Below are 21,609 nucleotides of genomic sequence, written 5' to 3' on the forward strand. Positions count from 1 at the left end.
TCCACAGCTTAGTGCATTCCTTCTAGCTACTCCACTTGGAAAAGTGTCAAGGCTTCTGCTTGGCCCTGTCACAGTGCTAGATATTGAGCTGCCTCTGCCTCCCTTGCAGGTTGGGCCAATGGATGGTACTCCTGTGGCATTTAGATTTGCTTGAGCAAGTGGTACCATCTCACCTCTGTTTCTCAAAAGCACTGATACTGGGGCTTGTTCAGACAGACCCTAAGTTGTTCATTTTTGAAGTGTTCATTTTTGTGACCATCAGCTCAGTCAGAGCTGGGTTGTTACCTGGCACATCACACATGATCCTGCAGTCTCCTCTGACTTTCCAGAGGGTAAGAGAACACCATCTTTATGGAGCTCTGAGCTTGAGACCCTGCAAACTGCTGGGAGAATTTGACAGATCCTCACCTCTATAATTTATGCTCTGTGGGATTTCATTTCCTTCTTGGCCTTGTGGAAGTGTGATGGCATATCTTCATTTCAAAAAGGTCTTTACTGTGGCTTTGTGTTTCCTGGGATGGGGTTGGGGCTGTGCTGGATTTGCTTATTGCTGAATAAGGCACTCATGTCTATCAGCTGAGCATGTTGGCCTGAGTGTCAGCTCTTGGTCCCTGTTGTAGAGTTCCTAATTTCAAATGGGAGCTATTCCTGTACACCCTGCCCACCAACATCCTACCTGTAAAAAAAAAAAAAAAAAAAATACTGATGATTGCCCTAGGTCCATCACCATTGTGAAGCAGAGGAATTTAGTCTTCATTTTCTTCCAGGAGATGTACAACTCATACAGGCCTTGTTTTCTAAATGAGTGAAGACTGAAAGACACTCCAAATCCCTCTGAGCACTACCACCTGTACCTTTGGAGATGACCCCTTGGGTCCTCCTGCCATAGATGTTACAGAAAGATGAGCATTCTCCATCCTTAACAGGGCAACCAAACCTTTGAGGGCCCTGTTCTCACTTAAGAATGTGGGCTGGAGCCTGGTAAAGTGGCCTAAACTTGGCATGCTGACTCTTGCCTGTAATCGCAGCACTTGGAGAGAGACTCACCACAGATTCCAAGCCAACCTAGGAACGTAACATAACTCTGTCTCAAAACAAATGAACAAACAGTACCTAGAAAGGAAGGCTAGAAGATAAACAAGAAAGAAAGAAAATAATATGCACTTGTCACTTCCTCCTGCCATAATGGGCCATGTATGCTGCTTGACTGTGTCCATTTCCCGTTGCAGCGTGCAGGGTCCACCTCTGCCAGCACACGCAAGGCTTCCATGGAACAGTGACTATAGCTCTGGGTCCTAGAGATGAAGCCAGGACTTCCCCTGACTTTGGGATCCAAAGTGTCCTGTATTTCCCATTGGTCCCTGGATAGGGAGAGATAATTGGGGACCCTGGAGGGGCCTTGTAGGAGTTATGTCACCCAGTGTGTAATGACGTAGACTCTGGCCTCTGTGACTCCAGTCCTGCTGCTTTGCTCTTGGGCATTGAGGAGCCCATTGCTCAGTGCTTCTGGAGGTGACTGCCCACAGGAGACCCCATCACTTTCCACATGCCTCCTGGAATATAGGGGGAGCGTTCAGAATTAAAACAGTGCTCTCTCTTCTCTTTCACCAAAAGGAACCTCCACCCATACTAGTGAGAGGGGAGGACTCTGCAGCTAAAGGCAACAGACCTGTGGCCTCCGCACCAGTGCCTGGATCCCCATGGTAAGATATCCCAGGCGCAAGAACAATGACACCTAACATCATCTTGTCTCAGCATCTGCTGATGGAAACACATGCTCCCTAGAATATTATGGCTCACAAAATGAATCTCCAACTCACGGTAGGTGAAATTCTCCTCTCTTGACACATTCTGAAGAAAGAAACATGGCGCTTAAGTGACACGTTCCTCTGCATGATGGGTGGGTGTGTGTTAAATAAGGGAGGCTGTTGCGTAAATATCAGTAAGAATCAGTGGCTCGAAGTCAGTGTGGCGCGACATAAGCTTCAGAGGTGCTCTCCCCTCTCCTTCACGAATAAGCACCAGGGAGTGACTGTTAATTAAAGCGATGCCTCGCTCTCTCAGCTGCCCTGGGAGGATTCCCCGACTCCGAGAATGCCATACTCAAAAGTACCCTCCACGAGGGAACCACAGTCTTTGGTTTCTAAAATTGCCCTTTTCTAATGGAGTAATTTGGAACCAGGATAAAAAGGTTATTACAGTAAAATTAGTTTTAAAACCTGACAATTGGAGTGTAATACACAGTGGGAAGAAATGCTCACCTTACGAACAGCAGTGCCAACAGCTTGCATTAGGGAAACACATCCGTTAGGCAGACCTGGCTGCTCATGGTTTCTGCCTCACATCTACCATGCAGGCTGGGTAGGAACCTCTTACATGCTGAGCCCTGTGGCTGCGCCCTGGCCACCCCTCCTAGCTGGGAAAAGTATGTCCCTTCCCTGGTGAAGGGGCAGTGGTGGGGTCTGCAGCACAGTGGCCCCTGCTTCTCTGCCTCCATCTCAAAGTGCAACACTTGGGGGGAATCACTTCCCCAAACCCACTGAGTCTCCAGTGCAGTGAATGTCTTTGACTTGTTCAGTTCTGGCTCTAGTTACCAGACTAAGGTGTCTGCATCAGACTTTGGGCGTGAAGCTTTAGACAGTAAACTATTCTAAGCAGACACCAGCTACCTGCCCATACTCTTCCAAGAATATGGCAAACCCGGCTTCCTACTGCTCCCTGCTTCACTGGGCATTCTCTGGGGTTGCTCGCTGTACTTGGGAAAGTGCTTTAGCTGTGGCTGTAATTTCATTATGAAGGCTTTGACTCAGAAATAGCCAAATAGGAGAATATGGAGTCTGGTTTGAGCATGGGCCTAACATGCCCAGCAGCTGGACATGTTAAGAGGCCAGGCATATCTCTCAGCTCCCTGTCCAGTTGCATTATGGATGGAACTCTTTCTTCAGCCCCCACTTCCCCATCATTCCCAACATTTGGCTGTGGCCAGAGAGGCAAAGGAAATTTCTTTCACTCAGAAGGTCCACACCGTCTCAACAGCTCTATGCCAGGACCCATGAAAGGCAATGTTGATTATACAGGCTGTCCACATGTACCCTTAAGGCAGGCCCAGGAGCCACATCTCCCTTGGAGCTGTCCTCAGAGAACTGTGATTATGTCGAAATGTGACCTTGAACACCAGAACCTTCTAATTGTGAAAGTTTTGGGTTGCCTTCCTTTTTTTTTTTATTATTCACTGGTTTTCATAAAAAAACAGCTGTACTCTTAGCCCCTCCTGCCCCCACCCCAATTCTGCTGAGTTCTATGGAAGTGGGGTTATTGGTATTCATCGTGGGGACCACAAGCCTCAGTCAGTTCTGCAATGCAGAGTGGTAAGTGGGGCCTAGAAGTCAGCAATATTCCTGGGCTGTGGCTGTCCCATGCTCTTGGGGGCCTTTGAGTTGTAAGTCAGTATATGAGCCTTTTTGCCTTGGGTAAGAGGGGATTTGGGGTCTTGCCACCATGACATAAAGGACCCCTATCCCTCATGCAGCAGGTGCTCAGGGTCATCTCCCCATTGGTATGGCAGAGGAACAAATGTGGTTGTGGGTTTCTGAGAGTGGAGCAGCCAAACCCAGGTCACTCCCACAGAGGGATGAGCACGGCTGGGAGGAGGGCCTTCCAGTTTACTTGAAGTGGCTGCGAGCAGAGCAGGGATGTGACTGGAGAGGGCTTGGGATCTACAGGGCATGTCATGGCCCTTGATTTCCCGGCACTGACAGGAGACACTACGCTGCAGATCATTGACCCTTCATGCCCACTGAGGCCCTGAAGTCTGCTGTGGCTGACACTGGAGGAGGTCCTGACTTTGGGAGCATCCTCTGTGGCAGTGGCAGAAGAATGGTGGCAGTGCTGGTCCCTGAAGTCACACTCCAGGACTCGAGGGCTCTTTGGTCACTACCAGGTGACAGGGTGTATGTAACAGGATGTAGGTGAGGTGTCAGGTGACAGGATTCTCAGGCTTCTGAAGGAGGCTCTGCTAGCTCACAGAGTCTCTTTGGTGCTCTGCCCTTGTCCAGTAGAATCTCCTTTTGTTGGTCCCATGGTGAGGCATCCCTTGCCTAGGGGTTTGTTGGCCAGTCAAGCACTGGCCAACCCATTAGGACCAGTGGGAGAGTGCAGGTGCCCAGCTGGGCCAGATCCCCAAAGAAGACTCTCTGGTGGCAGAACAAAGACTTCATATCAGTGCAGGAGGGTTCCCTGAGGCAGGGCTGCCCAAAGTGGATGTAGGAAGGATGCCCTGAACCTTAGAGCTGCCTAGTAGCTAGAACTACAAGAAGCACATAGGAAGCGTTGGAACCTTCTCAGAATGTGCAAGATCATGAAGTCATCCCATTCTTACTCTCAACCAGCACTTCATGATGACTCCATTTTACTTCAGACCCAAGCAGAGAAAGGGCTGTTTGAGAGGACTTCAGTGAACAAGGCCCCCAAGTTTCTTGTAGTGTGAAGACTGGGGACAGCCACGAGCTTGAAGGTGACCAGCACCCAGCCTGTTTAAGCTTTGCTTCCAATCTGTAGAAAATGCCCCAAGAAGTGGTCAGGGTGTAGCAATGTGTTTGAGAATGTGAAGGAAGGGGGTTGCCCTGTCTTTGATAGAATCACTCCTTGCTGGGGAGGGTATCAAGCCCCTGTGCAGTGCCAAACCTGATCATATGCATTCTCTGTCCTTCCTAACATAACCGTGCAGGATTCCCTCCACTGACCTATTGCAGAAATATGGCTGGGTGTATGGTCTCCTTGGACATGTTCATGTGACAATGAGCACTTCAGAAGCACACGATCAATCCCCTGAATAAACGTGTAGTAGAACCATCAAATACAGCCATTAAAAATGGTGTCAGAGCCCAGAATGACTTTTCAGCCATTCAGAAGGGGCAGCAAACACAATGTTGTTGGATGATCTCAAGATCCCCAGTACTGAAGCATATCTTTTAAATATTTGACTTTTACTTATTTATTTGAGAGAGAGAGAGAGGCAGAGGATGGACTTGCCAGAGTCTCTAGCCGCTACAAACGAACTCTAGATGCATGTGCTACCTTGTTCAACTGGCTTACCTAGGTTCTTTAGCTTTGCAGGCAAGCGCCTTAACTGCTAAGCCATCTCTCCAGTCTGAGCTATTAAAGAAGGGCCAACAACATGAAGTGCACATCCACTTCTGTGCACCGTGACAGCTTATCCACCTTGACAGGAGAGGGCTGAGTGTAACCTGGATGGCACGTGTCAGGGTATAGAACTGTGCTCACATTTCTCACTGAAATCCTTAGTTGCATGTGGGGGGGCATTTCAAGTATAATTGCTAAGCAAAGTATAAAATCCATAAGTTTTTGGCTCAAGTGACAATAAATGTCAGCATCAATGATTAATTAACATCTCAAAGTCATTTAAAAGATTATGGGTTTATAAGTAATTAGCTGTTTCCATGTCTAGTGCTGAGCACACACTAGCCACTTATTCTTGGCATCTTTGCCAGTCATGCATCTTTGTGTTAACCCTGTCCTTTGCATAAAGACACTTCTGAGTTTGAGGCTGTGAGCCCTACCAGTCTACTGGAATAAACACATGCATTTAGAAGGCAGTTTGACATGTTGTCCACTTAGCATAACCACATAGTCCTTCCTATATCCCCTTGGTCCTCTGTACCTAGCCACATGCTTTTGGCTACATTTACAGCACCAGACATGATTTTTCTCATATAGTGGGCCTCAAATCCGATCAGAAAAAGCTAGTGGGATCCCCATAACTTTCATGGCACTACCATATTGTGGACACTTCTTGCCTTACAGGTTGGTTGTGAAGTACACAGGATGCACATCTGTGTAGGACTATTAATGCCCCCCCCCAGCAGCTTGCATAGCACCTTCTGGCACAAAGAGATCTAGACATAAGGGAGGAAACTTCCAGATTGGTTTCTTTAACCACACCCTCCAAGGCTCAGGGAACTTCTAGAAGAGGGGCAGAAAGAAGGAATGTAAGGGCTGGAGAGATGGCTTAGTGATTAAGGTGATGGCCTGTAAAGCCAAAGGACACAGGTCCGTTCCTCAGAACCCTTATAAGGCAGATGCACAGGTGGCACATGCATCTAGAGTTTCTTTCCAGTGGCTGGAGGCCCTAGTGTGCCCATTTCCTTCCCCTTTATGTCTCCCCTTCTCATATAAATAAATAAAATATTCCTTTAAAGAACCAATGAATGTGAGAGCAGGAGGGTGTGACGTGGGGCTGCAGATTGCTGTCTTTTGGATGAAAGTCCTCTACTGTCATGAACTCACATGAACCACATGAACATATGTGGTTTCTTGCACAAGAGTGAGCCTGTCCATATTTCATCATAGATGAAGAAGATCCTACACCTCCCAGAATAAATAGTGACAGCTGACAGTTGCTGGGAGAGGGGAGTCAAGTCCATTAGTGGTATAGGATGAGGATCTAAGGTAATAAGAAGAGTTTTAGTGGGAGGGGAAGGATAAGACAGAGACTAATTGAGGGGATAGGGACAAAATACATTTTCTACATGTATGTATGTAGCAAATATTAAAAGGTATCTGTTTCTATTAATTTTTTAAATGTGTATTAAGCACTGGTTTTAGCAGCATGGCAATTTTATTAAAAACTCCAAATTGATGAATTCAAACCTTCTGTCAGTGACCTGTAGCTAACTCATCTCCAAGTTCTTTGTGAAGTGACTCGGGAAGAGTAGGAAGCATACTTTCAGGAAGCGTGCTGCCAGCACACGGGTAACACTTTCACAAGGTGCCGCCTCCTATTACAACTAATTCTCATTCTTGCCCTAAGAAGCAGATGTGGTTAAGTTGGAAAAAGAATGTGGCCATATGCACGTGGGGCACTGCCAAGAAGCTGGTGCCTGTCTCGTTGAGAGGCTAGTGGCAGGCGGACTGTGATGAGCAGAGCGTGTTTTGGTAGAGCTGCTGCAGCATCAAACGTGGAGCAGCCCCAGAGGGCTAGAGGGGCCAGCAGTCCAGGCACGCTCCTTGATCCTTGATCTCTGGTCTTATGTTTGTGCATGTCTTTAATTCTGACTTCACTGGGTATTTACTAATATCATAACTGACAACCAACAATTTACTGCATATGATATTGTAAAAACAGATTCTCTAGACTTGTTAAATTGTGCCTACTGAGTGTGATTGGCTCTCAAAGAATCAGTATGAAAGGGTGTTCGTGGGTGAAGTTGGCAGAACTATTTCAGAGAGAAGGGGAAATTCCCCAGCCTGACACATCTGACTAGAGAGGTGATTAGGAGTCATGGCTATTAAGAGAGATGAGTGCTGGGCCCAAGCAGTCTGAGGTGATTTTTCATGTGACATATGATAACACTCCCTCAGCTGAGAGACACCACATCACTCTTCTTTGAGTACATACTGCTGAAGGGAAACCAAATGTCACTTTGTCCCCTTTGCATAATTGAGTCTTTTATTATGTAAGGGAAGGGACAGGTGAGGTGTTACTGCCGGGGAGGGGAGCCTAATGTGGAATTAAATGTCAGTGCTTAGTTATGGCAGGTGGAGAGGGAGGCATAAGGGAGCCACTGCCACTGCCACTGCCAGGTAGACCCAGGCATAAGCGCCCCGTGGAAATGGCCTTCCCAAGTGGATGGGGAGAGGATCATGTGGCTCCTAGCTTGGTATGTATTTATCTGTCTTCAGACAGGCATTCTGGAATTCCAAGACAGCAGTGGACCTGGAGGATCTGCTATGGCCCCTTGCCTGTGATTCTGACTGCCCGAGGCTGAACTTCCTGAGAAATGTGTGGTTTCTCTGGTTTGTGGAAAGCTGGGGTCCAGGTGGAAAAGCAGGGCGGGAGGGCGACTTTCCAGATCCTGGTTGTCACCAGCTTCCCAGCTCCCTGTGGACTGTCTGGTCTATGTGCTGACAAGGGGGGGGGGGTCTGTGTTTACACTCCAAACACCCAGTAGCTGCTGCTGATAGGTTCCTCATGGAGAAGGAGAAGCAAGGAGGGCCTGGGGAGATAGCTCCATTATAAAGTGCCTGTCCTGCAAACACAATGACCTGAATTAAATCCTCAGAATCCATGAAAAAAGGTTGGGCATGGTGGCGAGCTTTTATACTCCCCACACTGGGGAGTCAGAGACAGGAGGATCCCCGGGGCTTCCTGGCAGCCAGTCTAGCCTAAATCGTGAGTTGTGAGCCAGTAAGACACCCTACCTCAAAAAAGATAGACAGCATCCCTGAAAAGTGGCACCCAAGGTATGTCCATGTGCATCTGTACCCCCCACATGTGCACCTGCACACATGCTAACGTGCGCACACAAGCACACACACACACACACACACATATACAAGGGAAACTAGGGACTGGAGAGATAGCTGAGGGTTAGGTGTGCTTCCTGGGTGTAGTCATGCATGCCTGAAACCTCAGTGCTGCAGGGGAGCAGAGACTCAAGAATCAAACGAACTCCATAGACTTCCGGTTAAGATGGCGGCGTAGGTACCACACCAAAGCAGCCTAGGGGGGAAAAAGACCAAAAAAAACTCAGCAAAATACACGTTTTTACTAAAAAGTGGGGTGTATAGGAAATTGAGGCGGCAGCGGAGAAGTAGAAGAGTTATAGAACATCCAGAGCCCGCACAGGCGGGAAAAGCGGCTCCAGCGGCTCAGGCAGCTCGGCCAAACGCCGCAGCCGCGGCGCAGCAGAAAACCTCCAGACCAGCTCGAGCCGCAGGAAAAGCCAGGTGCGGGATTTTCCCCTCACACCGCGCTCTCCGCAACTCGGGAAACGTGAGGGGAGAGCGGCAGCGAGCAGGGGAGGAGAAGACCGCGAGTTAGAACACGTGGAGCAGCGAGACAACCAGAGCAGCCGCGGCTCCCTCCCCTCCCCCACCACCTGAGCCCAGCTCCAACGAACACAGCAGCGGCCCGGGACCCGGCCACGCCAACTTGGGCTGACAGCGGGACCCAAGCAGGAGCAGAGTTCGGCAGCAACTTCAGCGGCTCCAGCACCTGTACCAGCGGCCCCAGCAGCAGCGGACCCAGGAGCGGCAGCAGCGGCAGATCCCGCAGCAGCGGCTTCGGGGGGAGCAGCGGCGGTGGTCACGGCAGCGGCAGCTTCAGCAGCGGTGGTGGCTCCGGTGGTGGCAGCTATAGGAGCAGCAGAGGCAGCAGCAGCGGCTCGGTTTGCCCCGTAGGAAAAGCAAGTGCCCAGCTCCAGAAATCAGAACAGCAACCCGACGACCCAGGCAGCAACTTGACTGAAACCAAAATCACCCAAGGTAACTGGGATTGCACCAGGGAAGGGTCTCACTTGGTCACAAGCTGACTTGGATCCCTCAACAGACCAGAAATCTAAACCTCTTTGTTGATAGAAGATCTGGTCATTATAATAACTACTCTTGCATACATACTCGGGGCTGTTTTTGATTGAATGTGTACAGAGTTTAGTTAAATTTTAGAATCTACCTGAATTTTATTCCACTCAGCCTGCTTGAATACTCCTATAGCAGGGAATCTCAACCCCTAAGAACATCTTTGTAGATACTCTGAGAGTCTTAAGAGCCACACCTAATACCTTAAGGTCCTACCCTGAAAATATATTACATCAAATCAATTGATACAGCTAAGAATACACAGCTAGCTAGAAAATCCAAGCATTAACTTAATCCAAGATTCAAAAATATATACATTATAACACAAGAAACACTAAAAAGCAAGATGATATAAATCCACCTAAAAGTATTAATGCATCAGAAATGTCCTCCAGAGAGGAAGAGTTAGAGGAAATGCCTGAGAAAGAGTTCAAAAGAATAATTATAAATATGTTCAAAGAGGTCAAAGAACACATGAAAACAATCAAGGAAGAAATCAAAGAGGAAATCAAAGGAATCAAAGAAGAGGCAGGACACCAATTTAATGAAATAAAGAAGGCAATACAAGACATAAATAGGGAAATAGAAATAATAAAGAAAAACCAGTCAGAATTACTAGCAATGAAGAACACAGTTAATGAAATAAAAAACTCAGTAGAAAATCTCACCAGTAGGATGGATGAGGGAGAGGACAGAATATCTAAGCTAGAAGACCAGGTGGCAGACCTAATGCAGTCCAACAAAGAGAAAGACAAACTTATAGAAAAGTATGAGTGGGAATTTCAAGATATTCGGGACACTATGAAAAGATCCAATATAAGAATTCAGGGCATAGTAGAAGGAGAAGAACTCCACTCCAGAGGCATAGTAGGCATCTTCAACAAAATCATAGAGGAAAATTTCCCCCAAATTGGGAAAGAGGTGCCAGTACAGATACAGGAAGCCTTTAGAACCCCAGCCAGACAAAACCCAGAAAGAACCTCCCCTCGCCATATTATAATCAAACTTCCAAACACACAAACCAAAGAAAAATTATTGAAAGCAGTTAGAGAGAAAAATCAAGTTACCTACAAAAGCAAGCCCATCAGGATTACAGCAGATTATTCAACACAAACTTTTAAAGCCAGAAGGGCTTGGAGTGATATATTCCAAGTTCTGAAAGATAACAACTGTCAACCAAGGTTACTTTATCCTGCAAAGTTATCCATTCAAATAGATGGAGAAATAAAGACATTCCATGACAAAAGCAGGTTAAAAGAGTATTTGAAGACAAAACCAGCTCTACAGAAAATACTTGATAGAATCCTCCATGCTGAACAAAAGGAAAAGCACACATATAAGGAACCTAGAAAAAACAAGCTATACTCAAATACCAGTTAACAGAAGAGAGCACAGGTAGAACCAGTAACACACACACACACACAAAAAATGGCAAACATAAATACACACCTTTCAATAATATCTCTTAATATCAACGATCTCAATGCCCCAACGAAAAGACATAGATTTGCAGACTGGGTTAAAAAGCAGGATCCTACAATTTGTTGTCTCCAAGAAACTCACCTTTCTACAAAGGATAGACACTATCTTAGGGTGAAAGGTTGGAAGACGGTGTTTCAAGCAAATGGGCCTAGAAAACAAGCAGGGGTTGCTATCCTAATATCAGACAGGGTAGACTTTAGTCCGACGTTAGTCAAGAAAGATAAGGAAGGTCACTTTATATTGATTAAGGGCACACTCCAACAGGAGGACATTACAATCCTAAACATATATGCACCTAACATGGGGGCTCCCAAATTCGTCAAACAAACACTATTAGAACTAAGGTCACAGATAACACCAAACACAGTGGTGGTGGGTGACTTTAACACCCCACTCTCATCAATTGACAGGTTATCCAGGGAAAGAATAAACAGAGAGGCATCTGGACTAAATGAGGTCATAGAAGGAATGGACCTAACAGATATATACAGGACATTTCATCCAAAGGCTGCAGAATATACATTCTTTTCAGCAGCACATGGAACATTCTCTAAAATAGACCATATATTAGGACATAAAGCAAATCTTAACAAATTCGGGAAAATTGAAATAATTCCTTGCATTCTATCTGACCACAATGTAATTAAACTACAAATCAGTAGCAAGAAAGGCTATAGAGCATACACAAAATCATGGAAACTAAACAATACACTACAAAATGATGAGTGGGTCAATGAAGAAATCAAAAAGGAAATCAAAAAATTTATAGAGTCAAATGATAATGAGAACACAACATACCAAAATCTCTGGGACACAATGAAGGCAGTTCTAAGAGGTAAATTTATAGCCTTAAGTGCCTATATTAAGAAATTAGAAAGGTCGCAAGTAAACGACCTAATGCTTCGCCTTAAAGCCTTGGAAAAAGAAGAACAAGGCAAACCAAAAAGTAGTAGACGGGAAGAAATAATAAAGATTAGGGCAGAAATTAATGAAATAGAAACAAAAAGAACAATCCAAAGAATTAATGAAATAAAGAGTTGGTTCTTTGAAAGGATAAACAAGATTGATAAACCCTTAGCAAATCTGACCAAAAGAAAGAGAGAAGAGACACAAATTAATAAAATCAGAGATGAACAAGGCAACATCACAACAGATTCCAGAGAAATTCAAAAAATCATAGGGACATACTATAAAAGCATATACTCCACAAAGTATGAAAATCTGAAAGAAATGGATGATTTCCTTGATCTATATGACCTACCTAAATTAAATCAAAATGAGATTAATCACTTAAATAGACCTATAACCAACATGGAGATCCGAACAGTTATCAATAATCTCCCAACTAAAAAAAGCCCTGGCCCGGATGGATTCACTGCTGAATTTTACCAGACTTTTAAGGAAGAGCTAACACCATTGCTTCTTAAGCTTTTCCAGGAAATAGAAAAAGAAGGAATTCTACCAAACTCCTTCTATGAGGCCAGCATCACCCTGATACCAAAACCAGGCAAAGATAGAACAAAAAAAGAAAATGACAGACCAATCTCCCTCATGAACATAGATGCAAAAATTCTCAACAAAATATTGGCAAACAGAATACAAGAGTATATCAAAAAGATCATTCACCCTGACCAAGTAGGCTTTATCCCAGAGATGCAGGGATGGTTCAATATACGCAAATCTATAAATGTAATACATTATATAAATGGGTTGAAGGACAAAAATCACATGATCATCTCATTAGATGCAGAGAAAGCATTTGACAAAATCCAACATCCCTTCATGATAAAAGTCCTACAGAGACTGGGAATAGAAGGAACATATCTCAATATAATAAAGGCTATTTATGACAAGCCTACAGCCAACATATTACTAAATGGGGAAAAACTGGAAGCTTTTCCACTAAAATCAGGAACAAGACAAGGGTGTCCACTGTCCCCACTTTTATTTAATATAGTTTTGGAAGTCTTAGCCATAGCAATAAGGCAAGAGACACACATAAAAGCGATACAAATTGCAGATGACATGATTCTATACATAAAGGACCCTAGGGACTCTACTAGCAAGCTATTAGAGCTGATCAAAACCTACAGCAATGTAGCAGGATACAAAATAAATACACAGAAATCAGTAGCCTTCATATATGCTAACAACAAACACACAGAGGATGAAATCAGAGAATCACTCCCATTCACAATTGCATCAAAAAAAATAAAATACCTTGGAATAAACCTAACCAAGGAAGTAAAGAACTTATACAATGAGAACTTTAAAACACTCAAGCGAGAAATTGCAGAAGACACTAGAAAGTGGAGAAACATCCCTTGTTCCTGGATTGGAAGAATCAATATTGTGAAAATGGCAATCTTACCTAAAGCAATCTACACATTTAATGCAACCCCTATCAAAATTCCAAAGGCTTTCTTAATGGAAATAGAAAAAACAATCCAAAAATTCATTTGGAATCACAAAAAACCTCGAATATCTAAAATAATACTGAGCAACAAAAAAGAGGCTGGTGGTATCACCATACCTGATTTTAACCTATACTACAGAGCCATAGTAACAAAAACAGCATGGTACTGGCACAAAAACAGACATGTTGATCAGTGGAACAGAATAGAGGACCTAGATGTAAGCCCAAGTAGCTATAGCCACCTGATATTCGATAAAAATGCCAAAAATACTCATTGGAGAAGAGACAGCCTCTTCAGCAAATGGTGTTTTGAAAACTGGATAAATATCTGCAGAAGGATGAAAATAAATTCTCTCTCACCATGCACAAGAATTAAGTCCAAATGGATTAAAGACCTTAACATCAGACCGGAAACTTTGAAACTGCTAGAGGAAAAAGTAGGGGAAACCCTTCAACATATTGGTCTTGGCAAAGACTTTCTGAATACAACCCCAATTGCTCAGGCAATAAAACCACAGATTAACCACTGGGACCTAATGAAATTACAAAGATTTTGCACCGCAAAGGACACAGTGAAAAAAAGCAAAGAGGCAACCTACAGAATGGGAAAAAATCTTCGCCAGCTATATATCTGATAGAGGATTAATATCTAGGATATACAAAGAACTCAAAAAGTTAAATAATAAGGAATCAAACAAGCCAATCAAAAAATGGGCTATGGAGCTAAATAGAGAGTTCTCAAAGGAAGAAATACGAATGGCATATAAGCATCTAAAAAAATGTTCTACGTCACTATTCATCAGGGAAATGCAGATTAAAACTACATTGAGATTCCATCTCACTCCTGTCAGATTGGCCACCATCATGAAAACAAATGATCATAAATGTTGGCGGGGATGTGGAAAAAAAGGAACCCTTCTTCACTGCTGGTGGGAATGCAATCTGGTCCAGCCATTGTGGAAATCAGTGTGGAGGTTCCTAAAACAGCTAGAGATTGATTTACCATATGACCCAGCTATAGCGCTCCTAGGCATATATCCAAAGGACTCATCTAATTTCCTTAGAAGTACATGCTCAACCATGTTTATTGCTGCTCAATTTATAATAGCTGGGAAATGGAACCAGCCTAGATGTCCCTCAACAGATGAGTGGATAATGAAGATGTGGTACATTTATACAATGGAGTTCTACTCAGCGGTAAAGAAAAATGAAGTTATGAAATTTGCAGAAAAATGGATGGACCTGGAAAGTATTATACTAAGTCAGGTAACCCAGGCCCAGAAAGCCAAGCGCCACATGTTCTCTCTCATATGTGGATCCTAGCTACAGATGACTGGGCTTCTGCGTGAGAATGAAAATACTTAGTAGCAGAGGCCAGTAAGTTGAAAAGGAGACATAAAGGGTGGAGAAAGGAAGGGAGGAGGATACTTAATAGGTTGATATTGTATATATGTAATTACAATGATTGTAATGGGGAGGTAATATGATGGAGAATGGAATTTCAAACGGGAAAGTGTGGGGGTGGGGAGGGAGGGAATTACCATGGGATATATTTTATAATCATGAAAAATGTTAATTAAAATTTATAAAAAAAATAAAATAAAAAATAAAATTAAATTAAAAAAAAAAGAACTCCATACATGTGCATCCACCGCACACTACATTTTACACACACACACGTGAGCACGTGTGCACACACAGAAATTTAAAAGGGGGAGAAGGGAGTATGTGAAATGGCTAATGATAGGATGTGCAGCTAAGCAGGGAAGGGAAGAGGATGACCCTGGCACAGTTGCCTATGAGTCTGTCCCTCCCCTGGGTGTGAGTGAGCAGTCAGCTGAGCACAAACAAGGTGTGGCCTGTCCTTTCCCTCCTCTCTGCCCTTTGACCTCCCAGACAGACTTCCTGTGCCCACTTTTACCTCAGACAAAAGAGCAGAGGAAAGAGTGACATGGAGGACATGAGAGGCGTGAGCCATTGCCTTCAGGATCTGGGTCCTTTGCTCCTGAACTCCTACCTTCCACCATGTTCCTACTTCTGGACCAACCATCTCATGAGATCACATGATGTCCATGTCCTGGAGCTGAGAGATGTGGTACACACACCGCACACCTGGGTACTGTGTTGCTGAAGGTCACATGGCAGCCTGATCGAAGGCCACTCTTAATCCCTGACCCGAAGATCAGACAGAATATTCTTGTCCCCTGTTGTATTCTCCTGGAATAAATAGGGAAGGAAGACCTGACCAGGGCACTCAAGCTGGAAAATACTCTATTTTTGCCTCCTTGAATTTTGGTGCCCAGATTCCTGTGGTTCTCTGCCCCATCTGCCAAGTAGAGCGAGGACCAGGGAAGCCCCTTAGAGTCTCAGACAGAGATAAATAGTAATGGGCACCCATCCTGGGGCATGGTTTCTGCCCAGGCATTTTAGAGTCAGTTAGGGTCAGGCTTTACCCAACAAAAGACCATCCTGGTCAAGGCATGTGGGTCCAGAGCAAGGGGCACAAGTGTGCTTGTGTGGGAACCACTGACACAGGAGGCCTCACTGTGTGTGAATCCCCACTCCAGCATGCCAGGCTGAGGCTGGGCAGAGCAGCAGAGAGCCTCCCAACCCTCGAAACTTGGTGTTTGAAGTGCAACTCTTAGACTCCTTCTCTAACAAACTCACTTACTTGATTTCCATCAGATCGTCACCCACTGAGGCTCTCCTTGTGAAGAACCCATTGCAGACTTAAATAACTCTGATGCACTAATTACATCCTCAGGGATCTGGGGACATTTTGAGAGAGGAGGGATATGGCGGCCATCCAGGAATTATGTGGCATGATTAAGGAAGAGGAGCTACCCATGTACTTAAAATGAGCATAAAAAGATACATAAAGTTAATTTTGCATGTTACAGCTGGCTCCATCTAGTTGAAACCAACCGTAACAAGTGGATGGGCAGATTTCTCTTGGGAACCACATTTATTTACCTGCCACCAGCCTGCACTGAATTCCACACACTTCTCTGGGCACAGGACCTGGTTTCTTGCAGCCTGGATCTAAATGTGTACCATGTTAATTGTCATTCCTCCCTGTCTGGACACTGATGCCCTATTAAGTCTCTAATTAGCTCCCCTCCTCTGTGGCTTTAGAAGCTTGGTAGAAGTTGGGGAGTTGGCGATGCCTTATTGTGGCATTGCAGGGCCTGGCTTTTCCTGAGGAAGGGCATATCTCTGTCCTGGAGCCCAGGCACTAACTTCTTTGTCTCCCACAAAGCACCACATTTGCGACAAAGGCTCATCTAGGGCCTGGGAGAATCTGGCAAAATGAAGATAAGCCCCCAAATGTGCAGCATCTTCTTAAGTAAACAGCAAAGATTGGGAGGCTGAGGGGAGATGCCTGGAAGACAGCAAGAACTGGCTCCCTGAAAGTCTTTGGGGCATTTGTCATCTTCCAGGATCTTGCTATCTTGCACTTCATGGAAGAAATATGCATGATGCAAGGTAGCAGTCGTCAACAGAGATGCTCACAGGTGCTTGGTCTTCGGACAGACTTGGCTTTGCCAGCAGTGCCTTTTGGAAGGCATTTGAACTTGCGCAGCCCTGCCCTTCCCTCCTTGCACTAGAGGAGCCCACTGGCCCAGCAGCCATCAGGTCTAAGGGTCTGGAAACAGTGACAAGACATTCAGGCTCAAGAACAAGATCAGATAGAAGAGAACTGAGCAGAACATTGTGGGATCCTAACCTTCCACCAAACAGCTTCCTGGACCTGCATGGACCCAACCACCCACATGCACTGACTTGCCCTGAGCAAAGCATCCAAGGAAGAAATGAGGAGCTGCCCAGAGACCACAGCTACTGTCCTACCATCCTTAAACTCCACTACTCCATGACAGGGCTCCCACTAATCCCAAGCCAGACAACCAGGATGGTCTTCAGTCATGTATTTTCAGCTTGTTATTCTCCAAGTCCCCTACTCCCTGACCCCCTTCTGTGACCAGAACGTTCTCAGAACACCATGTGTCTTCCTTAGCATTTGGGATGGCTGGGGGCTGAGGGAGGAGGTTCTTTGGGCCACATTGAGTGGCTCATCTGTTCTGCATTAGGAAAGCCTGCCAGAGTCAAGTGAAGGGATGGGATTACCCGAGGTTCTGGGTGTCCTCTGCCCTTGCTTTCTGGTTCTGAGGGCTGGAATTGGAGCAGAGATGACCCAGAGTTTTTTCTGGCCACTCTCGCTCTATCCTAAGCGTCCTCCTCTGCCTCCCCTCAGCATCCTCTTCTCCTCCCCTCAGCCTCCTCTTCTCCTCCCCTCAGCCTCCTCTTCTCCTCCCCTCAGCGTCCTCTTCTCCTCCCCTCAGCCTCCTCTTCTCCTCCCCTCAGCGTCCTCTTCTCTCCCCTCAGCCTCCTCTTCTCCTCCCCTCAGTGTCCTCTTCTCCTCCCCTCAGCCTCCTCTTCTCCTCCCCTCAGCGTCCTCTTCTCTCCCCTCAGCCTCCTCTTCTCCTCCCCTCAGCCTCCTCTTCTCCTCCCCTCAGCGTCCTCTTCTCCTCCCCTCAGCCTCCTCTTCTCCTCTCTTCTGTATCCCCTTCTCCTCCCCTCAGCCTCCTCTTCTCCTCCCCTCAGCGTCCTCTTCTCTCCCCTCAGCCTCCTCTTCTCCTCCCCTCAGCGTCCTCTTCTCCTCCCCTCAGCCTCCTCTTCTCCTCCCCTCAGCGTCCTCTTCTCTCCCCTCAGCCTCCTCTTCTCCTCCCCTCAGCCTCCTCTTCTCCTCCCCTCAGCCTCCTCTTCTCCTCCCCTCAGCGTCCTCTTCTCCTCCCCTCAGCCTCCTCTTCTCCTCCCCTCAGCGTCCTCTTCTCTCCCCTCAGCCTCCTCTTCTCCTCCCCTCAGCCTCCTCTTCTCTCCCCTCAGCCTCCTCTTCTCCTCCCCTCAGCCTCCTCTTCTCCTCCCCTCAGCGTCCTCTTCTCCTCCCCTCAGCCTCCTCTTCTCCTCCCCTCAGCGTCCTCTTCTCTCCCCTCAGCCTCCTCTTCTCCTCCCCTCAGCCTCCTCTTCTCCTCCCCTCAGCCTCCTCTTCTCCTCCCCTCAGCGTCCTCTTCTCCTCCCCTCAGCCTCCTCTTCTCCTCCCCTCAGCGTCCTCTTCTCTCCCCTCAGCCTCCTCTTCTCCTCCCCTCAGCGTCCTCTTCTCTCCCCTCAGCCTCCTCTTCTCCTCCCCTCAGCCTCCTCTTCTCCTCCCCTCAGCCTCCTCTTCTCCTCCCCTCAGCATCCTCTTCTCTCCCCTCAGCCTCCTCTTCTCCTCCCCTCAGCCTCCTCTTCTCTCCCCTCAGCCTCCTCTTCTCCTCCCCTCAGCCTCCTCTTCTCCTCCCCTCAGCGTCCTCTTCTCTCCCCTCAGCCTCCTCTTCTCCTCCCCTCAGCCTCCTCTTCTCCTCCCCTCAGCCTCCTCTTCTCCTCCCCTCAGCGTCCTCTTCTCCTCCCCTCAGCCTCCTCTTCTCCTCCCCTCAGCGTCCTCTTCTCTCCCCTCAGCCTCCTCTTCTCCTCCCCTCAGCCTCCTCTTCTCCTCCCCTCAGCCTCCTCTTCTCCTCCCCTCAGCGTCCTCTTCTCCTCCCCTCAGCCTCCTCTTCTCCTCCCCTCAGCGTCCTCTTCTCCTCCCCTCAGCGTCCTCTTCTCCTCCCCTCAGCCTCCTCTTCTCTCCCCTCAGCCTCCTCTTCTCCTCCCCTCAGCATCCTCTTCTCCTCCCCTCAGCCTCCTCTTCTTCTCCCCTCAGCCTCCTCTTCTCCTCTCCTCTGTATCCCCTTCTCCTCCCCTCAGCATCCTCTTCTCTTTCCTCCCTTCATGAGTCTCCTCCCCTTCCCCTCAACATCCTCTTTCCTCCCCCCACATCCTTGTCCCTCCTCCTCAGCATCCTCCTCCTCTCTGACCCTCAGGAGCCCCCTTCTCCAGGCCTCCAGATTGTGGCACCTTCTCACATCAGGAGATCATAGTTGAATGGACACTTCTCAGTGAGCACGTCTCATTTTTCCCCACCCTACTAGGGTTTGGAAACTCATGGACAAGTTTTTGGATGATGGTAATGTTCCCCAGCTACTGTAGAGCTTCCTGGGGTGCATGGCTGTGTATGAACACCGACAAGATACTTAAGGGAGCAGAAGGGGAAAGGCGGAAAAGGGAAGAGGCTCAGGAGGGCAGGTGGTGTCTGTGGAGACTGGCTGTGTTCTGGACTGTCAACTGCCTTTTTACCCTCCTCAGACAGCCAGGGGCTGCAGGAGTCCAGCTCAGAATACTCAACACTCCTGGGAATCCCTGACATGTGAAGTGGATCTCTGCATAGGGAGCCCAGCAGTGTGCATGACTAAAGTCCTGACACCAAGTTGAAAAGTTAAGGGTAAAAGAGACTAGAAGTTAGACTTGAGGATCAAGGGGTGAGTCCCTAGCCTTCTATGAGAGAGGACCATGAAGCCCTAATCATGGATCCATTCCCCTAGACATTGCAAGTCAGAGGAGGAAAGCTCACACTGTAAGCAGGGCTGCTTCCTGCATTGACTAGAGAGGAGAGTTGGCGCCTCACCTCTGGGAGGGAGGACTGTGGGGTTGGGATGTGGTGACAGTGGAACCCCGTCAGTCAGTCAGTCAGGACAGTGGGGACAGTGGAAGCCCTGTCAGTCAGTCAGGACAGTGGGGACAGTAGAACCCCATCAGTCAGTCAGGACAGTGGGGACAATGGAACCCCATCAGTCAGTCAGGAAAGTGGGGACAGTGGAACCCCATCAGTCAGTCAGGACAATGGGGACAGTGGAAGCCCTGTCAGTCAGTCAGGACAGTGGGGACAGTGGAAGCCCTGTCAGTCAGTCAGGGCAGTGGGGACAGTGGAAGCCCTGTCAGTCAATCAGGGCAGTGGGGACAGTGGAACCCCGTCATTCAGTCAGGGCAGTGGGGACAGTGGAACCCCGTCATTCAGTCAGGGCAGTGGGGACAGTGGAACCCCATCAGTCAGTCAGGACAATGGGGACAGTGGAAGCCCTGTCAGTCAGTCAGGACAATGGGGACAGTGGAAGCCCTGTCAGTCAGTCAGGACAGTGGGGACAGTGGAAGCCCTGTCAGTCAGTCAGGGCAGTGGGGACAGTGGAAGCCCTGTCAGTCAGTCAGGGCAGTGGGGACAGTGGAACCCCGTCAGTCAATCAGGGCAGTGGGGACAGTGGAACCCCGTCATTCAGTCAGGGCAGTGGGGACAGTAGAACCCCGTCAGTCAGTCAGGACAGTGGGGACAGTGGAACCCCGTCATTCAGTCAGGGCAGTGGGGACAGTGGAACGCCGTCAGTCAGTCAGGGCAGTGGCGACAGTGGAACCCAATCAGGCAGTCAGGGCAGTGGAGACGGGGGAACCCCATCAGTCAGTCAGGACAGTGGGGACAGTGGAACCCCGTCATTCAATCAGGGCAGTGGGGACAGTGGAACCCCATCAGTCAGTCAGGGCAGTGGTGACAGTGGAACCCCGTCAGTCAGTCAGGAGAGTGGTGGGGACAGTGGAACCCCCGTCAGTCAGTCAGGGCAGTGGGGACAGTGGAACCCCATCAGTCAGTCAGGGCAGTGGGGACAGTGGAACCCCGTCATTCAGTCAGGACAGTGGGGAGTGTGGAACCTCCATCAGTCAGTCAGGGCAGTGGGGACAGTGGGACCCCATCAGTCAGTCAGGGCAGTGGTGACAGTGGAACCCCATCACTCAGTCAGGACAGTGGGGACAGTGGAACCCCATCAGTCAGTCAGGGCAGTGGGGACAGTGGAACCCCGTCAGTCAGTCAGGACAGTGGTGACAGTGGGACCCCATCAGTCAGTCAGGGCAGTGGGGACAGTGGAACCCTGTCAGTCAGTCAGGGCAGTGGTGACAGTGGAACCCCATCATTCAGTCAGGGCAGTGGGGACAGTGGAACCCCCATCAGTCAATCAGGACAGTGGTGACAGTGGAACCCCATCAGTCAGTCAGGGCAGTGGGGACAGTGGAACCCCGTCAGTCAGTCAGGGCAGTGGGGACAGTGGAACCCCATCAGTCAGTCAGGGCAGTGGGGACAGTGGAACCCCATCAGTCAGTCAGGACAGTGGGGACAGTGGAACCCCATCAGTCAGTCAGGGCAGTGGGGACAGTGGAACCCCATCAGTCAGTCAGGGCAGTGGGGACAGTGGAACCCCGTCAGTCAGTCAGGACAGTGGGGACAGTGGAACCCCCATCAGTCAGTCAGGGCAGTGGGGACAGTGGAACCCCATCAGTCAGTCAGGACAGTGGGGACAGTGGAACCCCCATCAGTCAGTCAGGGCAGTGGGGACAGTGGGACCCCATCAGTCAATCAGGGCAGTGGGGACAGTGGAACCCTG

General features: G+C 47.9%; 1 protein-coding gene across 2 annotated transcripts in view; it reads left to right on the plus strand.

Annotated features, from left to right (window-relative positions):
* Tcerg1l (transcription elongation regulator 1 like) overlaps nucleotides 1-21,609 on the plus strand; it is a 202,346-nt gene that overhangs the window by 130,289 nt on the left and 50,448 nt on the right. For both annotated transcript variants that reach the window (XM_012951464.2, XM_045136690.1), the window contains exon 6: nucleotides 1,615-1,703. In XM_012951464.2, coding sequence (XP_012806918.2) covers nucleotides 1,615-1,703 — 89 coding nt within the window. The remainder of the gene's footprint in view (nucleotides 1-1,614; nucleotides 1,704-21,609) is intronic.

The sequence above is a fragment of the Jaculus jaculus genome, chromosome 1 (assembly GCF_020740685.1).
Source record: "Jaculus jaculus isolate mJacJac1 chromosome 1, mJacJac1.mat.Y.cur, whole genome shotgun sequence".
In the NCBI taxonomy this organism is placed as follows: Eukaryota; Metazoa; Chordata; class Mammalia; order Rodentia; family Dipodidae; genus Jaculus; species Jaculus jaculus.